At 23.7% G+C, this 21408-nt stretch overlaps 1 protein-coding gene across 1 annotated transcript in view; it reads right to left on the bottom strand.

The window, feature by feature from the left end:
• Nucleotides 1–2351: 2351 nt before the first annotated feature.
• The window catches only part of LOC117177398 (OCIA domain-containing protein 1), a 38674-nt gene continuing 19617 nt past the window's right edge, over nt 2352–21408 (bottom strand). Inside the window, exons 4-6 of the mRNA XM_033368051.1 lie at nt 20977–21082; nt 11849–12040; nt 2352–2580 (exon numbers count right to left, since the gene is read on the bottom strand). Of these exons, the coding sequence (XP_033223942.1) occupies nt 2487–2580; nt 11849–12040; nt 20977–21082 (392 nt within the window). The 3' untranslated portion in view covers nt 2352–2486. The remainder of the gene's footprint in view (nt 2581–11848; nt 12041–20976; nt 21083–21408) is intronic.

The raw sequence follows: 21408 nt of genomic DNA, 5'->3' as shown, positions 1-21408 counted from the left end.
CTTTACCTTTCAAGCTAAAAGATGAATTTTATTTACAACAGTTGAATTTTTAACCTGAAAAGCGAAAATATTGAAACTAAGATGATTAGTTTTCTACAAAAAATGACGAATTTTTAACTAGAACATCTGCCCGCTTTGCTACTTTAAAATAAATAAAAAACTACAATTATTTTTCTAGACATTTTTCTCTATCTCGCGTTTTTATGTTAAATCTAGAGTTTTTTCGCGTAAAATTGGAATTTTTAACTTTTTGCATACTACTTTCGATAAGTAAAAACAAAATGTCGTTTTTTCAAAAATTATTATTTTTTATATTCCATGTTACTTTTCGCGAATAAAACAAAAAACTACGTTTCCTATCAAGAAGTAATTATTAAGAATTTGTAGATCGTTTTAGGCATCACAATTTGCGTTCATTCATCTTTTTTTGTATCTTGCATAGTTTAAACACAAAATGAAATTTCTGATTCTACTCACATTTTTTTCATATTATGCTTTTTTTGGCTTAAAATTTTTTATTTTAATTGATTTTTTAAACGTTATAAATGCTATAACTGTAATAATTTTCATTTTATCAAAAAAATTCATGCGTATAAATTATTTAGCTTCCTGAGTACTTCAAATAGCCGTACGTGAAATTTTTTCATCTAAACAAAATTGGTTCAGAAAATGTTGAAAATGCTTAAATTTTGGAATTTTTATCCAAAGTGGCTGATTAACGAACTCGTCCTTTCTTTTAGGACCTAAAAAAGTGTGCCAAAAATCGATTTGATCCGTTTATTTTTACGAGAGTTATCGTGTTTACGGACAGACGTCATCGTAAAAACTTGATTTTAAAATTCTGGGGGTCTCGAAACGAGGAGATCCATTGAAAAATTGTGGTGCCGAATTTCGGATAATTCTAATACTTTTTTAATAAAAAATAATGAGAATGAAAAAAAATTTATCTTCAACCAAAAATGAAAAAGTTCAACTTTCAGTTAAAAAAATTTTTTAACAAAAAAACAACGAATTTTCAACGAAATACTTCGATTTTATAATGAAGAGATGCAACTTCAGCCAATATTTTTCTAACAACGTAGTTGAACTTTTATCTAAATAGTTGAATCTTTAATTAAAAAATGTTATTTTTTAACAAAATAGTTCAACTTTCAACTAAAGACATGAATTTTCTTCTAAAAAATGAATTTCTAACACAAAATGCAATTAGTTGATATTTCTACCAAAAAATATAACATTTATACCAAAATAGACTAATTAAAAAAATAACAAAACAAATTTTCAACAAAGAAGACTAATTTTCGGCCAAAAAAACAAACAAATTTCTAACAAAATTGTCAAATTCTCGACTTACGCGATGTATTTTCCTTCTAAATAGAGGAATTTTCCACAAATAAAGATTTTTCAGTCAATAAAGTTAAAAAATTTCATCCAAACTGAACTCTCAAGGAAAAAGATGAACTTTCTATAAAGCAGTTGAATTTTTCACAAAAGAGAGGAAAATTTAAATCAAGACTAGTAGGTGTCTACCAAAAAAGGCGAATTTTAACCAAAAAAGATCAATTTTCAACTAATTTTTTTAACAAGCTTTTACTTAAGTAGTTGAATTTTCAATTAGAAAATATAATATTTTAACAAACTAGATGAACTATCAAACAGAGATGAACCTCCAATTAAAATGATGAATGTTCAACTAGAGTAGTTGAACTTCCAGTTAAAATATTAATTTTCAAGCAAAAAAAAATATATTTTCAAACCATTCTCTGCATTTTCAACAAAAAAGATGAATCCTCAACCAAAGAAGATTAATTTTCAACCAAAATTTTGATTCAAAAAGTCGAATTTTCAACCATGAAAGATGTCAGAAGAATTTTTAGCAACGAGTATTAATTTTCAACAAAAAATTAATTTTATACTAAAATGTTTAAATTTTCAACCAGATAATAGAATTTTTAAATAAAAGTATAATCATCAGAAGGAGGCAACTGAGAAAAAATGGAAATACAATACAAATAAATTACTAACACGAATATTATAACAGGGTGTCCGCAAAACTTCATTTTCAAAATTCCCTCATTTTTCCCTGCCCATTAATATTCAAAGGCCAGAATAAAATAGAATATTTAATAAACAGAACGAAACAATTTCAAAATAAAAACAAAAAATTCAAATTTGTTATCCCCTACAGGAATTTAAAATTGCCTTCTATAAAAATTCCCTGACTTTTGCCAGATTTTTTTTCTCCAAAATCCCTGAAATAAAATGCCCTAAGTTTTCCCTAATTTTCAGGCTTTTCTTGATCTACGGTCACCCTGTATAACTTAAAATCTTTGGGCTTCTGCAGATATCGATTTTATCTGAATATATTTATTAAAATTTCATTCAATTTGCGTAAAATTACAAGATAAAATTTAATATTATTTATACAATGAATTAATCATGATTTCTATCAAGCACATTACCTCACAGACGCAGTTTATAAATTATTACTCCCACTCGTCACCATATTTATTCTTAACTCTTCGCGCTCCTGGTCGTTGATTTGGTACCAATTCTGGATCAGCAGGTTGGACAGGAAAGCTGTACAAATTTTTTATGTGTATTTATTACTAAATTAAGATATTCAGATTATGTGGTAATGCAACATTACCTCGATTCGATTTTTTATGAATCGATTTTTTCGATCCAATTAATCAATTTTTGAATCGGTTAACTTTTTCCGATTCTTATAGATTATTATTCTCTTTCTTTCTGCAGATTCAAGATTCAAGAGCTTTTTAAAGATTTTACGGGATTTTAATTAAATTTCAGGACTTTAAAAGGATTTCCAAAGATTTCGAATGATTTGAGAGGATTATGAACTCAAGAGATTCTGGAGGATTTCGTAGATTTCTATTTCAAATTCACTTTACGGAATTAAAAAAAAAAGTATTTCGAAAAATTCTTAATGATTTCGAGAGGTTTCGTAAGTAAGAATTTCACAGGATTCCGAGAAATTTTAAGAGATTTCAGTGAATTTCAAGAGATTTCTAGAGTTTTTAAATTTTTTATAGAAATAATTCCAAGGATCTTAAAGTATTTTCAAAGGATTTAAATGGATTTGTCGAAATTTCAAGAGATATTAAATGATTTTAAAGGGTTTCAATCGTTAAAAAAAAATTCAAATGATTTTAAAGAATTTTACAGGAATGTTAAATATTTCTTAGTATTTTATGAAATTTTAAGAGAGTTTACGGGATGATAAGAAATGTTTAGGCGTTTTAAAGGAATTATTGAAATTTATAGGAAGTTTTACGGGATTTCGAGAACTTTCCAAAGATTTGGAATGATTTCAAAAGATTATGTAAGATTTCAATTTTTAGTAATATTTCCAAACATTTTTGAAGTATTACACAAACTTTATAAGAATTTTGCGAAATCGCAAGGATTTTCAAAAAATTTTCAAGGATTTTAATGGGTTTGAAATAATGTCTAAACGTTTTGATGGATTTCAATAGCTTGTGAAAGATTTCCCAAGCATTCCAGAAATTGAAAAATATTTCAGAGGAATTTAAGAGATTTTGAGAAGTTTTAAAAGATATTATTAGATTTTAAGGCATTTCTAAGGACTTCAATGGATTTGTCGAAATTTAAAGAGATCTTCAATTGTTAAAAAAAATTTTCAAAGGATTTTAAAGAATTTTAAAAGACTGTACAAGATTTCCTAGTGTTATGTCAAAATTTAGGAGAGTTTACGGGATGATAAGAATTTTTTAAGGGTTTTAAAGGATTTATTGAAATTTCAAGGATGTTTTACGGGATTTAGAGAACTTTCCAGAGATTTGGAACGATTTCAAAAGATTATGTAAGATTTCAATTTTTTGTAATATTTCCAAACATTTTTGAAGTATTACACAAACTTTATAAGAATTTTGCGAAATCGCAAGGATTTTCAAAAAATTTTCAAGGATTTTAATGGGTTTGAAATAATGTCTAAACATTTTGATGGATTTCAAGAGCTTGTGAAAGATTTTCCAAGCATTCCAGAAATTGAAAAATATTTCAGAGGAATTTAAGAGATTTTGAGAAGTTTTAAAAGATATTATTAGATTTTAAGACAAGTCTAAGGATTTCAATGGATTTGTCGAAATTTAAAGAGACCTTCAATGATTTGAAAGGGTTTCAATCATTACAAAAAAATGTTCAAAGGATTTTAAAGAATTTTAAAAGACTGTACAAGATTTCATAGTGTTTTTGTGAAATTTTAAGAGAGTTTACGGGTTGATAAGAAATTTTTAGGGGTTTTAAAGGATTTATTGAAATTTCAAGGAAGTTTTACGGAATTTCGAGAACTTTCCAGCGATTTGGAATGACTTCAAAAGATTATGTAAGATTTGAATTTTTGGTAGCAAGATTTCCAAACATTTTGAAGTATTTCACAAACTTTTTCAGAATTTTGCAAAATTGCAAGGATTTTCAGATAATTTTAAAGGATTTTAATGGATTTGAAATAATGTCCAAACATTTTGAAGGATTTCACAAACTTTTTGGAAATTTTACGAAACTGCAAGGATTCAAAAAAATGTTTAAGGATTTTAATGGGTTTAATGCAGCCCCATGCATCGCCCCTCACTTTTCTGTTTTCTTACGATCCGGAGGGTAATTATCGGTGAAACTAATCCAACAGATGGCGCCACTAAAAAGTAGGTCTGACTTTTGCATTCAATTGCATTAAGAAAAAGCAAAAATAATTAAAAACTTGATGCTGTTTGCAAACAAACAAAAATGAATTAAAAAATTATAGTAACTATTACTAATTATTTAAAATAATATGTCATGAAAATATGTAGTTTAATATGAATAAAATTTAATTTTGAGATACATTTTGAAAGCAGTTCCAACAATATTTATGAATCTTTGTACCTTTAAAATCTTAAAAATTTCAAGTTTTGAAGAAAATATTTTTTTAAAGTAATGGTAATTGTAACTAAAATTATTGAGGGAATAATTTATTTTTCGCTTAATCTTGAAAGCTTTTTTCTCGCTGCATTCAACACCTAATAATTTTATTTAAAAAATTTTTATTTAAAGGAGATTTTAAATTAAATATTTAATTATATTATAGCAAACCTCATTTCTAAAATAAACAGACTATAAACTATTAAACTCTATAAACAAACGTACCGTACTCATAACGTACAGTGGATCAAAATTCACTTTTTTCGTTCAGCTTGACGCTCCGAACTTTTTTCTTCTCTATTTGTTCATTAATAATTTTTCCACTCAAAGTATGGAAAAACTAAAATTTTGCACATAACAATTTTTTACGCTTTCATAACTGATCAAGAAAACATTATATATTGTCTTAAATGAATTTTTAGTGACTCATAAAATACAAATAATTTGTTTATTATTCCATTTATTTGTTGCAAACAAATTTGATAAAAAAATTTAAAAATAGTCTTATAATCAGTAAAATTTGTTGTTGCTAAAAGTGCTTCAGATCAATATAGGAATGACATTTAAATACAAAAATAATTTGAAAGTTTATAAAAACTATTGTTATACACAATTCTTGTGACCAAAAATTAAAATTTGAGATTTTTCAAATTATTATTTCCTTTAATCGCCAGAACGACTTCAGGTATTCCATAAAACAATAAATATTCAATAATATTTGATAAAATATAACGATTTAAATTTCTGTAAACCCATTAGATAAAGAAACACAAAATTTTGGTCCTTTCGCATAGAATTTTTTTTTCACTGCAAATTTTTTAAGCTACAATGGCTACGGATATTCCTAAAAATATATTTTTGATCATATTTAGTAGAATATAGCAACTTACATGTTTATAAACAATTTACATAAAAAATTTCCCAATGTTGGCAGTTTCGCTTGGAAAAAGTAGGATTTTCAATCGTAATAGATTGAAAATGAATCATAACACTGCATGCTAAGATTCACTTAATACAAAATCTTTTGAAAATAACCCACTGACTTGACCATAAAAGAAAATTTAACTTTGATAAAACCCTAAGGGCAAATATTTTGTCACAAGAATTGTAAATAACAGTGGTGATTGTTAACTTTTCTAATATTTTTGTGACTAGCACAGTGTTTCGCCCAATAGCTTAAAACATTTCTAGAGCAAAAAAAATTTTCCATGCGAAAGGGCTAACATTTTAAATTTGTTTATCTAATTTGTTTACAAAAATTTTAGTTTTCATATTTTTTAAAATATTATCGAATATTTATTATTTTAAGGGATACCTGACGTCGTTCTGGCTATTGAAGGAAATTATAATTTGAAAAATCTCAAATTCTAATATTTTGCCATAAGAATTGTTTATAACAATAGTTATTATAAACTTTTAAATTATTTTTGTCATTAAATGTCATTCCTACATTAATGTGAAGCATTTTTAGCAACACATTTTTTACCGATAATAAGACTAATTTATATATAATAAGGATATATAATAATTTTTATATATTATATAAATTTGTATAAATAATAAAGACTTTTTTAACTATAACAAATAATAAAATCAATAACATCAGCAAAATAAATCATAGAAATATGAAGTTCGAACTGCTTTCAAAATGTATCTCAAAATTAAATTTTATTCATATTAAACTACAAATTTTCATGACTTTTTCTTTTTTTAAATAATTAGTAATAGCTGCTCTTATTTTTTCATATATTTTCTTTTGTTGATTAGTTTGATCAACATTTCCCCTCCGGACCGTAAAAAAACTACTACTACATACACATACACGGTCGAGGCAGGGGGCTGGTTTGAAGTAATGTCCAAACATTTTAAAAGATTTCAAGAGCTTGTGAAAGATTTCCCAAGATTTCCATCGATTTGTCGAAATTTCAAGAGATCTTCAATGATTTTAAAGGGTTTCAATAGTTAAAACAGAAATTTCAAGGGATTTTAAAGAATCTTAAAAGTCTTTACAAGATTTCCCAGTAATTCTAAAGATTTCTTAGTATTTTAAGAAATTTTAAGGGAGTTTACGGGATGGTAAGGAATTTTTAGAGGTTTTAAAGGATTTATTAAAATTACGAGGCAGTTTTTCGGGATCTCGAAGTTTTAAAGAGATTTGAATCAATTTCAAAAGATTACGTGAGATTTATAAGAATTTTTCAAAATTTCAAGGGATTTCCAGGGATTTCCAAAGGATTCCCAAAATTTTAAAAAAGATTTCAAGGCATTCCTAAAGATTTTAAAGTAGTTTACGGATTTGTATAAGATTTAAATGAAATCAAAAAATTAGATTTTAAGAGTTTCCGTGAGATTTATAAATATTTTAAGATTTTAAGAGAATTCACGGGATTATAAGCAATTTTAAGGAGTTTTAAACGATTTATGGAAATTTTAAAGAAGTTGTTCCGGTTTAAGAGAAATTTAAAGAAATTTTAATGAAAAAAAAAACAATTTTGTAGAAGAATTTTCAAAAGTTTCGAAGTATTTCACAAGCTTTAAAAGAATTTTGTGAAATTTCATGGTATAAACAAAATTTTGAAGGATTTTAATAGTTTTAAAATAATTTCCAATGACTTCAAGGATTTTCCAGGATTTAGAGAAATTGTAAAATATTTCCAAGGATTTCTAAGGTTACCCAAAATTAAAAAAATTAAAAGTTTATGGGTAATAATAATAGGTAATTTTTAGGGATTTTTCGAAACATCAAGGTAGTTTTTCGAGAAATTTTAAGACATTTGAATTTAAAAAAAAAAAACTTTTTTAGGAAGATTTTCAATAATTTCATAGCGTTTCATAAACTTTTAAAGATTTTTGAGAACTTTTAAAACATTAAAAAAAAAAAGGTTAAGGATTACAAATTTTTTTTAAATTATTAAAAATTATGAATTATAAATATTATTAGATTTAAAAAGAATTGCAAGATTTTCCTAAGGACTTAAAAGATTTTTACGGAAATTTAACGGTTTTAAAGGGATTTACAGATAGTTCTAAGAATTTTGAAGAATTTCAAGAGATTGTGAAAAAATCCCAAGAGTTTTAAAAGATTTCCTAAAATGTCTACATATTTTATAGTATTTTACGGAACTTTTAGGGACTTGAAGAGATTTTATTCGATTGTAAAAAATTTCAAGGGATTTCAAAGGAATTAAAAAAATTTTAAGCTATTTCCAAATAATTAAAAAAAATTATATAGGGCATTCAAAATAAGTATTATTTGAAAAGATTTGATTCAAAAATCGATTAGTTGAGATTGCTTATTCGGGAAAACATAATCGTCACTTTTTGGGAATCGATTTTTGAGAATCGATTCTCTTTTTTCCAGAATCGCCCATCCATATTCTAGACTAAATAGTTCATAAAACACATATATATCAGAACTTATACGAATTTGGGGTCCTATTCGTTTACTTTTTACTTAAAAAGCAACTGTGAAAAAATTTGGTATAAAAATAAACAATTTGTGAAGAATTAAGCCGAAATTTCCCCAAAAACCCCGAAAAAACTGGTTTTCCTTAATTTACTTCAAAATTATTTATTCTTATTTTATTTCTGGTGGCATTTTTTTCAGAATTTCTCTACTCTCATCTCCCAATTTTATGTGACTCGTCAAAAAAATTCCTTGACATTTGAGAAAAATCAATTAATATTTAGGGGTCGCTCAAAGGGCATAAATTTTCTATTTCACATGAGAAAAAGTCAGCTTTTTGTAAATCTAATATTTCAACTCAATGATATGTTAGAAACAATTTCGTCTGTCGGCTAGATCTAGATTTTTATTTCCTAATATGAAAAATACTACATTTTAAAAATCCATTATAAAACCAATTTTTTGAAGTCAATTTAAATCACTTAAAAACTAGTAATTTTTTAAGTGCTAATTGCACTTTCCAAAATTATAACCTAAATCTTAATTTCTTGATTTCAATTCTTCATTTAGAATTATTATTCACATTAGAAATTTTCCAATAAGGTATTTTTCAATTTGAAATGATTGATTTTTTAAAATCTTTAATTAAAAATCGGAAAATTGTAAGACATTACATTCAAAATTGAAATAAATAAAAAACGACACGATTAAACTTAAAATTTAAATTTGAAACCACAATATTGTGAAATTTGAAACATAAAAAAATTTTTTTAATCAATTTAGGAAAAAACTTTAGTTTCAATGCCTCAAAGATTACATTTTTTTAGAATTGCGCATTCAAAGCCATAATTTTGAATTAATATTATAGAAATTTTAAATGCGGTAAATATATTATTAATAAGTATCATATCATATAGTAGAAACTAACATTCAAAAATAAAAATGGTTCACTTCGAAATAATAAAAACGGAATTGCAAATAAAAGTACTCAAAGTGAAATTCTTGAATTTTAAACTTTAAAAATTCATGTTTAAAAGTTGTTTCTTTCAACAATTTTGTATTAATATGCTTAATAATTTAAAATTATTAAATAGAAGCTACTAACACTTTTCAAATGAACCCTGTTTAAACCTAGAATTTTAATTCTATTCGAGAATTCTACTTTTCCAATAATTGTAACAATTACAATTTTTTTTTGTAAAATTCCCTGTTCCAATTCATAATATAATTTTTTTTCAAAAATATCCCGTTTCAGATCTGAATTTATTTAAATTTTAACACAGCCTTTTCCAAGAAAAATGATCATTCTCTCGGATAAATATAAATTTCAACTCAAAATTGGTTAAAATTTAAAAATTCCATGCTTTAACTCAGAATTAGAATTCTTTAGTAAAAATTTCCTGTCCCAATTCAGAATTTTGTTCCTTTTCATAACTTTTCAGTATTTGCTCGGACTTTGTTAAAATTTGGAAATTCTGGGTTCAAAGTCAGAATTATTATTTTCGATAAATTCCAGTTCCAACTCTAAATTTATAAAAAAATTTAAATTCCATGTTCAAATTAAAAGTTAAATGATTTTTATTTTAAATAGTTTAAAAATCCTCAAAATGCTTCGTAATTTAAAATCAAAAACTCGAAACTTCTACATGTTATTTCAAATTTTTTCAAATCTAAAAATATTGTAAAAAGTTTTTCATAACTTCTAAATATCTTTTAAAATTTTTCGAATTTTCAACAATTTTTCAAAATAAAAAATAATTTTTAATTTTCCTTTTAATTTATAAAAAGGTTATTATTCTTTTAAAAACTTGTGAAAATTCTCAAAAAAGCTTCTCAATTTTTTGTTCAAAATCTGCCAAAATCTACATTTTGTTTTAAGTTAGGCCGTGAGATTTTTAATTAATTTTGAGTTTTTTTTAAACTTCTTAACATCTCTTCAACTTAGTCGAATTTTTTCTAAGAATAATAGGCGTTAAAGTGCTATTTACGACATAAAAATTAAAAAATTTGTTTCACAAATTAAATTTTATTACATAGAATAGTAAAATTGAAAGAGTCAGTTATTTCTAAATATTAACTAATTGTTCTTTTTCTGAATTAAAAAATATCAAATTGCATATTTTAAAAATGGAATATTTTAGACTCAAATTTAATCAAAGCCTTGCATTATAAATATATTATTTTGAAGTTATTTTTGAATTCAAAATTGTTTATAAAGTTTCAATAGGGCGTTTGCATTTTCTCGGGACTTTCCAATTGAAACAGTTTAACTTTTAACGTTAAAATCTGAAAAATCTAAAATTCCGAACTAAAGCCGAATCGTTTTATACATTTATTATTTATTTTTTAAATCTTAAAGTACAATTCAATTTTAAAATTCATTAATTAATTTATATTCACAGTTAATCAACTAAAAATACTTGCTATCAAAAATCTTCGATTTTAAAAGCTTCTAATTTTTTATTTTTCAAGTCTTTAAAACTGCATTTTAAAATTCTTTTAATTCAAATGTACGTCTCAAAATTTAAAATTGAACATTTTTAAAATGAAAGATTTTTTAATTACGCTTTCTAAACTGAATGACATCATGATTGAAAAATATAAATAATTATTTAGAAAACGGTTGAAATCAAAGTTGGACAGATTTATTTTTATAAAAATTTGTAAAATTTCCCTTCAAAAAATAAATGCACTGTCAAATCCGGGTTTTCCCGTTCTCATCAAATTCCCGGTTTCACGGTCCAGCGACCAAACTGAATCTTTAACAAACAAAAATTAATTTCCAACAAAGAAAATTGATTCTTTATTAAAAAGATGAATTTTAAATCAAATTTACAACAACAAAAAAGATGAATTCTTAACAATAAAGAGTAATTTTCTACTAAACAATACCAATTATTAACAAAAAATATTAACTAAAGAAACGAATTTTCAACTAAAAAAAATTTCAACCAAAAATGGATTTTTCAACAAAATAGTTGAAAATTCGGAATAAAAAAAATTAATTGCATTTTTAGCCAAAATAGATGAAATTGCTGCAACAACAGATGAATTTTTAAATCAAAATGACTAAATTTCAAACAAGAAAGATTGTTTAGTAGTCAAAAAAGAGAACCATCCAAAATGTCGAATTTTCATGCCAAAAAGACAAATTTTCTCTAAAACATTTGAATTTTCAAAACCAAAAATGTTAATTTTTAAGAAAAAAGTTAACAGTCGACCTAATACTTGATTTTTCAATCAAAAAAGGAGAATTTTCAACAAAATAGTTGAATTTTCAACCAAATCACTTATTGGGTTTTCTTTGGGAACCCATAAGAGTGACTTTAAGTCATTCATCCTCGAAATTTATAATTGATTTTTATTCTTTGACGAATTCTGAACAATATACTGAAACACGGAATTATTTGTAACATATAATCGTGTTTAAATAATAGATTTACAGAAAGATGACTTTTTCCCATGTAGTAAAATCCATGTGAAATTTCACTTAATGAAACTTACCCTCTCCTTTGGTAGGTTGGTTGCCCTGGATGAATTTGTGGTTGACTAGGAGGCAACATTTGGTCGTCTGGATATACTGGTTGTGATGGAGGATATCCAGATTGGCCTGGAGGGTACCCTGGTTGACTTGGAGGATATCCAGGTTGAACTGGGGCATATCCTGGCTGTACTGGAAATCCTGGTCTTTGCATTCTAAAGAAATATCAACAAATTATAACTTCAAATCAGAAAAATCGAATGATTCAGTGCAATATAAAAAAATTTTAATTCCTAAGATTTCAAGTAGAAACATATATTTAATTTTCAACAAAACAATATGACCAAAAAAAGGAATAATGCAATTTTCAGAAGAAAAAATCATTTTTAACAAAAAAAAATATTTTTAACAAATAAGTTTGATTTTAAACTAAAGAGGTGAATCTCCAAAAAGGTTGTTTTTTTTTTTAAACTTGTTCAACTTTCAAACAAATAGTTGAATTATTAAGAAAAAAGGATCAATTTTAAACAAAATAATTAATTTTCTACCAAATTGTTGAATCTTTAATAAAACTACATTAATTAAGAACCAATCAATTGCATTTTTAACTAAAAAAGAATACTTTGAAACTACAAAGATTAATTTCCGACCAAAAAAGACGAATTTTTCCTTAAGTACATTTTTTCGTTAAAAATGCAACTGTTTTGAATTATTTTTGGGTTGAAAATTCAATTTTTTGTTAAAAATTCTTATTTTAAAGTTGAAAATTCAATTTTTTTTTGGTAAAAATTTTTTATTGTCCTTTCGTAAATGAAACAAATCGAAAGAAAATTTAACTATTTGGAAGAAAATAATTTTCTTTGTTAAAAATTTATTCTTTTTTTGTTTGAAAATTCCATTTTCTATAATCTTGTCCTTTCATTCTGGAAGAATATAATCGAATTATAACTTAAAACCAGAAAAAAAATAATGAGTGCAATATCAAACAATTTAAACTCCAACAATTTCAACTCGAAATATATACTGAATTTTCAACAAACAATATTACCAAAAACAGGAATAGTGCAATTTTGAGATAAAAAAAGTAATTTTTAACCACCAAAAAAATGGATTTTCAACAAAAAAAGTTTGATTTTAAACTAAAGAGGTGAATCACCAAAAAGAATTTTTTTAACTTGTTCAACTTTCAGCCTAATAGTTAAAGTATTAAGAAAAAAGATAAATTAAAAAAAAATAGTTAATTTTGTATCAAATTCTTCAATCTTCAATAAAACTACATTAATTAACAACCAATCAATTGCATTTTTACCTAAAAAAGAATAATTTTAAACTAAAAAGATTAATTTCCGACCAAAAAAGACGAATTTTTCCTTAAGTACATTTTTTCGTTAAAAATGAAACTGTTATGAATTATATTTAAGTTGAAAATTAAATTTTTTGTTACAAATTCTTATTTTAAAGTTGAAGATTAAATTTTTTTGGTAAAAATTTCTTATTATCCGTTCGTAAATTAAACAATTCGAACGAAAATTTATTTATTTGGAAGAAAATTAATTTCTTTGTTAAATATTAAATTGTTTAATTGAATATTAATCTGTTTTAGATAAGAATTTAAGTATTTTGTTGAAAGTTTGTCTTTGTTAAGTTCAGCTGTTTTTATTTTTAATTCAAATCTTTTTTGCTGAAACATCAACTATTACATTTTTCGTTGAAAATTCCTATTTTTATAATAAAAATTTCGTCTTTGTATTCTGGAAGAATATCATCAAATCATAAGTTAAAACCAGAAAAAATTAATCAGTGCAATATCAGAAACTTTAAGTTCCTAAGATTTCCAGTCGAAACATATATTTAATTTTCAACAAAACAAAATTACCAAAAAAAACAAACAAAATGCTGCAATTTTCAGATAAAAAAATAATTTTTAACCAAAAAAATGGATTTTCAACAAAAAAGGTAAATTTTAAACTAAAACGGTGAATCTCCAAATAATATGTTGTTTATTATTTTAAACTTGTTCAACTTTGAACCAAATAGTTAAATTATTAACAAATAAAATAGATTTTTAACGAAATAGTTCAATTTAAATAAAAACTATGATTTTTAATCAAAGAAGTTCATTTTCAATTGAACCGTTTAATTTTCTACCAAATTGTTGAATCTTCAACCAAACTACATTAATTTAGAACTAAACAATTGCATTTTTATCTAAAAAGGATTAATTTACAACCACAAAGATGAATTTCCGACCAAAAAAGACGAATTTTTCGATAAGTACATTTTTTCGTTAAAAATGCAACTTTCTTAAATTATTTTTTGGTTAAAAATTTAATTTTCTGTTAAAAATTCATATTTTGAAGTTGAAAATTTAATTTTATTTGTAAAAATTTCGTATTATCCGTTCGTAAATTAAACAATTCGAAAGAAAATTTAACTAATTGATTTAGATAAGAATTTAAGTTTTTTCTTAAAAATTTGTCTTTGAATGTTCTCTTTATAATAAAAATCTTGTCTTTGCATTCTGGAAGAATATCAACAAATCATAACTTAAAGCCAGAAAATTGTAATTAGTGCAATTTCAGAAACTTTACATTCCTAAGATTTCAAGTCGAAATATATATTGAATTTTTAAAAAATAATTTTACTAATAAAAAAAGGAATAGTTCAATTTTCAGATAAAAAATAATTATTTTTAACCACAAGAAAAATGGATTTTTAACAAAAAAGTTTGATTTTAACTTTTAATCAAATAGTTAAATTATTAACAAAAAAAAGATAAATTTTTAACAAAATAGTTATATTTAAACCACAAATATGAAATTTAAACAATAAACATCATTTTCAACCGACTAGTTTAATTTTCTATCAAATTGTTAAATCTTAAACCAAACTACATTAATTTAGAACCAAACAATTGCTCTTTTACCTAAAAAGCATTAAAATTCAACCACAATAATTAATTTCCGACCAAAAAAGACGAATTTTTTATTAAGTACATTTTTAGATTAGAGAGGCAATTGTCTTAAATTATTTTAGGGATGAAATTTAAACTGATTTGTAAAAATTTCGTATCATCCGTTCAGATATTTATCAATTCAAAAGACAATTCAACTATATGGAAGAAAATTGATGCGTTCTGTTGAAAATTCTTTTTTCTTTAAAGAAAATTAATTAATTTGTTAAAAATTAAATTTTTTAATTGAATATTGCTCTGTTTTAGGTAAGAATTTATATATTTTGTTGAAAGTTTGTCTTGGTTAAATCCAGCTGTTTTTATTTTTAATTCAAATGTATTTTGTTGAAACATCAACTACTAATTTTTGTTTGAAAATTCCTCTTTTTATAATAAAAATTTTGTCTTTGCATTCTGGAAGAATATCATCAAATTATAACTTAAAAGCAGAAAAATTTAATGAATGGAATATCCGAAACTTTAAATTCCTAAGATTTCAAGACAAAATACATTTATTGAACTTTAAAAAAAAAAGACATAGTTCAATTTTCAGATAAAAAAATTAATTTTTAACAAAACTAAATTGAATTTTGACCAAAAAAGACGAATTTTTCATTATGTACATTTTTTGGTTAAAAATGCAACTGTATTGTTAAAAAGTTATTTTTGAGTTGAAAATTAAAGTTGTTTGTTAAAAATTCATATTTTAAGGTTGAAAATTTAATTTTTTGTAAAAATTTCGTACTATCCTTTCGTAAAAAGGATTAATTGTAAACCACAAAGATTAATTTTCGACAAAAAAGAAGAATTTTTAATTAAATACATGAACTTTCAACTAAAAAAGATCAATTAAAAAAAATATATGAGTTTTTTTTACTAAAAATAGAGTAATTAGATAGCTTGTTAACAAACTTAATTCTCAACTAAAAATAAGAGAATATTTAAGAAAATAATTATATTTAAAAACTAAAGAGACCAATTTTGAATTCAAATGATAAATCATAAAACAAAAAGAATTCTAAAAATAGAGATCACCCCAAAAGATGATTTTTTAATCCTGAAAATTATGTTCTACAAATGAAATATTTAATTTTCCAAACAAGGAAGCGAATCTTTATAAAAATATTAATTTTTAACCAACTAGTTCAACTTTCAATCAAATAGATTATCATTAAAAAAATATGAATTTTTAACCAAGTAGTTCAATTTAAATCAAAACTATGAATTTTAAACAAAAAAAAACATTTTCAAACGAATCGTTTAATTTTCTACCAAATTGTTAAATCTTAAACCAAACTACATTAATTTAGAACCAAACAATTGCCATTTTATCTAAAAAGGATTAAAATTCCACCATAATAATTATTTTCCGACCAAAAAAGACGAATTTTTTATTAAGCACAGATAGATTAGAAAGGCAACTGTCTTAAATTATTTTAGGGTTGAAATTTAAACTGTTTTGTAAAAATTTCGTATCATCCGTTCAGAAATTAATCAACTCAAAAGAAAATTCAACTATTTGGAAGAAAATTGATGTGTTCTGTTGAAAATTCTTCTTTTTTTCAAAGAAAATTAATTAATTTGTTAAAAATTAAATTGTTTAATTGAATATTGATCTGTTTTAGGTAAGAATTTATGTATTTTGTTGAAAGTTTGTCTTTGTTAAATTCAGCTGTTTTTATTTTTAATTCAAATCTTTTTTGCTGAAACATCAACTATTACATTTTTCGTTGAAAATTCCTCTTTTTATAATAAAAATCTCGTCTTTGTATTCTGGAAGAATATCATCAAATCATAAGTTAAATTCCTAAGATTTCAAGTCGAAGCATATATTTAATTTTCAACAAAACAAAATTACCACAAAAAGGAAATGCTGCAACTTTCAGAATGAAAAAATAATTTTTAACAAAAAAAAATGGATTTTCAAACAAAAAGTTAGATTTTAAACTAAAGAAGTGAATCGCCAAAAAATATGTTGGTTTTTATTTTAAACTTCTTCAACTTTCAACCAAATAGTTGAATTATTAACAAAAAATATAAATTTTTAACAAAATAGTTCAATTAAAATCAAAACTATGTACATTAAGTACATTTTTTGGTTAAAAATGCAACTGTCTTGTTAAAAAATTATTTTTGGGTTGAAAATTAAATTTTGTTGTTAAAAATTCATATTTTAAGTTTGAAAATTAGAATTTTTGTAAACATTTTGTAATTGTTTAATTGAATATTAATCATATGTTTTAGATGTGAATTTAAGTAAATTCTTAAAAATTTGTTTTTGAATGTTAAATCTAGCTGTTTTTATTTTTAATTCAAGTCTTTTTTGTCGAAACATCAACTGTTAAATTTTTCGTTGAAAATTCTTCTTTTTTGTAATAAAAATCTTGTCTTTGCATTCTGGAAGAATATCATCAAATTATAACTTAAAACCAGAAAAATATAATGAGTGGAATATCAAACAATTTTAATTCCTAAAATTTCAAATCCAAATATATATTAAATTTTCAGCAAACAATATTACGAAAAAAAAGGAATAGCGCAATTTTCAGATAAAAAAAAAATTTTAACCATAAAAAAGGACTTTTAACAAAAAAGTGAGATTTTAACTTTCAACCAAATAGTTAAATTATTAAGAAAAAAAGATAAATATTCAACCAAATAGTTCAATTTAAACCAAAAATATGAATTTTAAATGAAAAATATCATTTTTAACCGACTCGTTTAATTTTCTACCAAATGGCTGAATCTTCAACCAAACAAGATTAATTTAGAACCAAACAATTGAATTTTTACTTAAAAAGTATAAATTTTAATCGACAAAGATTAATTTCCGACAAAAAAAGAAGAATTTTTAATTAAATACATGAACTTTCAACTAAAAAAGATCAATTAAAAATAATATATGAGTTTTTTTTACCAAAATGATAAATTTTCCAGTAAGAAGATTAACGTTCTTCTGAAAAACACGAATTTTTAACAAAATACATTAATATTTAACAAAACGATTGAATTTTAAAGTTAAAGGACGAATTACTTACAAAAATTTAGAATTCTGAAACCGAAAATATTATTTTTCAGCAAAAACGTTAAATGTCTACCAAATTGCTGAATCCTCAACCAAACCCGATTAATATAGACCCAAAAACCGTAATTTTTAACCAAAAATGATGAATTTTCGGCCAAGAAGATGAATTTTTTCGACCAAAAGTTAAATTTTTAAACAATTTCATGAATTTTCAACTAGAAAAGATCAATTTACAATAAAAATATTAACTTTCAACCAAAAATGGAAAAGCTATGCTGTTACTTCAAATAATTAATTTATTATAAACAAAAGAAAAAGCAATTTTTAACAAAATAGTTACACTTTTAATGTAAGAGGATGAATTTTCAACTAAAATGATGAATCTTACAAAAAAAAGTAATTTTCAATAAAAGAGTATAACCCAAAAGAAGATTTATTTACCCTACAGATTAAAAAAGAAGAATTTTTAACCAAAAAATTTAATTTGAACCATAAATATAAATTTTTAAGCACAAAGATCAATTTTCAACCAAAAATATCAACTTTTCACAAAAAATTCAAATCATATTCTAAATTTAAAAAAATTCTCAACCAAAAAAGAATTTTCAACAAAAGAGATTAATTTTCAATTAAAACGATGATTCTTAAAAAATCGATTTAAAAAAATAGTTTAATTTAAAAGATGATTTTTGATCCCAGAAAAACAAGGAGGTGACTCTTCAAAAATATGATTTTCTATCAAACTAGTTCAACTGTCAACCAAAATAATTAATTTTTCAGCATGAAGAATAACGTCCTTCTAAAAAATACGAATTTTTAACAAAATAAATTAATTTGGAACAAAACGGTTGAATTTTAAAGTCAAAGGAATCAATTATTTACAAAACGCTTTAAAATTTCAACAAGAAACAATAATTTCGTTAACAAAAACGTTCATTTTCAACTGCAAAGTTTAATTTTCTACTAAATTTTTGAATCCTCAACCAAACTCGAATAAGATAGACCCAAAAATTTGTATTTTTAACCAAAAAGTATGAATTTTTTTCCAAGAAGCTTAGTTTTCATCCAAAAAGTATATTATTAAAAATTCATTCTTTTGGATTGCAAATTTACCTTTCTTGTTTGGAAATTACCTTTTTTTATGAAAATTCACCTATCTTCTAAAAAATTTGTCTTGTAAATTCAAATATTTGAGTGAATTTTAATATTTTTTGAAAATTCGACCATTTGATTTAAAATGCATTTTTGTATTCTGAAAATTCCACCATTAAATTAGAAATTTATCTTTTTTGTTAACAATCTAATTATTTTAGGAAAATTTAACTATTTTGTTAAAGTCATCATTTTTGGTCGAAAATTAAACTACGCTATTAAAAAATTCAGTATTTTGGATTGCAAATTTATCTTTCTTTTTTTGTAAATGAACATTTTTTAATGAAAATTCACCTGTCTTCTAGAAAATTTGTCTTGAAAATTCGACCATTTGATTGAAAATGCATTTTTGTATTCTGAAAATTCAACTATTTTGTTAGAAATTCATTCTGTTGGATTGCAAATTGATCTTTCTTGTTTAAAAATTAACTTTTTTGATGAAAATTCACCTATCTTCTAGAAATTTTGTCTTGTAAATTCAAATATTTGACTGAATTTTAATCTTTTTTGTATAAAAATTTGACCGTTTGACGAAAAACTATATTTGTATTCTGAAAACTCCACCATTAAATTAGAAATTCATCGATTTTTTTTAAAATCTAATTATTTTAGGAAAATTTAACTATTTTGTTAAAGCCATAATTTTTGGTCGAAAATTCAACTATGTTATTAAAAATTCATTCTTTTGGATTGCAAATTTATCTTTCTTGTTTGTAAATGAACATTTTTTAATGAAAATTCACCTGTCTTCTAGAAAATTTGTCTTGAAAATTCAAATATTTGTTTGAATTTTAATATATTTTTTTTTTAATTTGACAATTTGATTAAAAAGACATCTTTGTATTCTGGAAATTCCACCATTAAAATAGGAATTCATCTATTTTGTTAAAAATCTAATTATTTTAGGAAAATTTAACTATTTTGTTAAAGTCATCATTTTTGGTCGAAAATTCAATTACGCTATTAAAAAATTCAGTATTTTGGATTGCAAATTTATCTTTCTTCTTTGTAAATGAACATTTTTTAATGAAAATTCACCTGTCTTCTAGAAAATTTGTCTTGAAAATTCAAATATTTGATTAAATTTTAATATTTTTTGAAAATTCGACCATTTGATTGAAAATGCATTTTTGTATTCTGCAAATTCAACTATTTTGTTAGAAATTCATTGTGTTGGATTGCAAATTGATCTTTCTTGTTTAAAAATTAACTTTTTTGATGAAAATTCACCTGTCTTCTAGAAATTTTGTCTTGTAAATTCAAATATTTGACTGAATTTTAATCTTTTTTGTATAAAAATTCGACCATTTGACGAAAAACTATATTTGTATTCTGAAAACTCCACCATTAAATTAGAAATTCATCGATTTTTTTTTAAATCTAATTATTTTAGGAAAATTTAACTATTTTGTTAAAGCCATAATTTTTGGTCGAAAATTCAACTATGTTATTAAAAATTCATTCTTTTGGATTGCAAATTCACCATTCTTGTTTGAAAATGCACTTTTTTTATGAAAATTCACCTATCTTCTAGAAAATTTGTCTTTAAAACGCAAATATTTGTTTGAATTTTAATATATTTTTTTTTTAATTTGACAATTTGATTAAAAAGACATCTTTGTATTCTGGAAATTCCACCATTAAAATAGAAATTCATCTATGTTGTTAAAAATCTAATTAGTTTAGGAAAATTTAACTATTTTGTTAAAGTTATCATTTTTGGTCGAAAATTCAATTACGCTATTAAAAAATTCAGTATTTTGGATTGCAAATTTACCTTTCTATGTTGGAAAGTAACTTTTTTGTTAAAAATTTAACTGTCTTCGAAAGAAAAAAAATGTTGGGCTTGGAAGCTTTCCTATTTGGTTAAATCTTTAAATATTTTTTGGAAAATCTCTTCTCTTTTACTGGAAAGTTGGTTATTTATATTTAGTTTAAAGTTTAAAGGTAGAAAATTAATTCTTTTTTTGAAAATTCCTCTGCTCACTACTGAAAATTGATACAAAGAGAAGCAAACATACTTTTCCATATATTCTCTACGATTTCTCTCTCTCAACTCTTCATATGACGTATACGGTCGAGGGGTGTCCGAGCCCAATGAACCAATAGGCGGCAGGGGTGGTGTATCTGAAAATAATAAAATTATCTACCTAAATTATTTTTAATAAAAAAAAAATCAAGGAAAATTAAAAGTTAAACTTTGTAACACAATTTTTTCATCCGAGGCTTTAACATTTTTGAATAGATATTTTAGACAAAATGCGCTCAAAGAAAAAAACAGCAGGGTGGCCGTTTTAATTGAAGAACAAAATCCAGGTGATTTCCCGGCTTGCAAACATTTTTTGAGTTCAATTAAATTAAAAATTTCGAAATATAAAGCTATCTATTTTTTAATTTGAATCTTTTTTTGTTGAATTTGAATTTTTTAATTTGAAATAATAAAAAATGAACTG

This window comes from Belonocnema kinseyi, chromosome 7, assembly GCF_010883055.1.
Source record: "Belonocnema kinseyi isolate 2016_QV_RU_SX_M_011 chromosome 7, B_treatae_v1, whole genome shotgun sequence".
NCBI classification, from domain to species: domain Eukaryota; kingdom Metazoa; phylum Arthropoda; class Insecta; order Hymenoptera; family Cynipidae; genus Belonocnema; species Belonocnema kinseyi.
The sequence above is the reverse complement of the archived record's forward strand: the minus strand, read 5'-3'. Positions and strand labels throughout refer to the sequence as shown.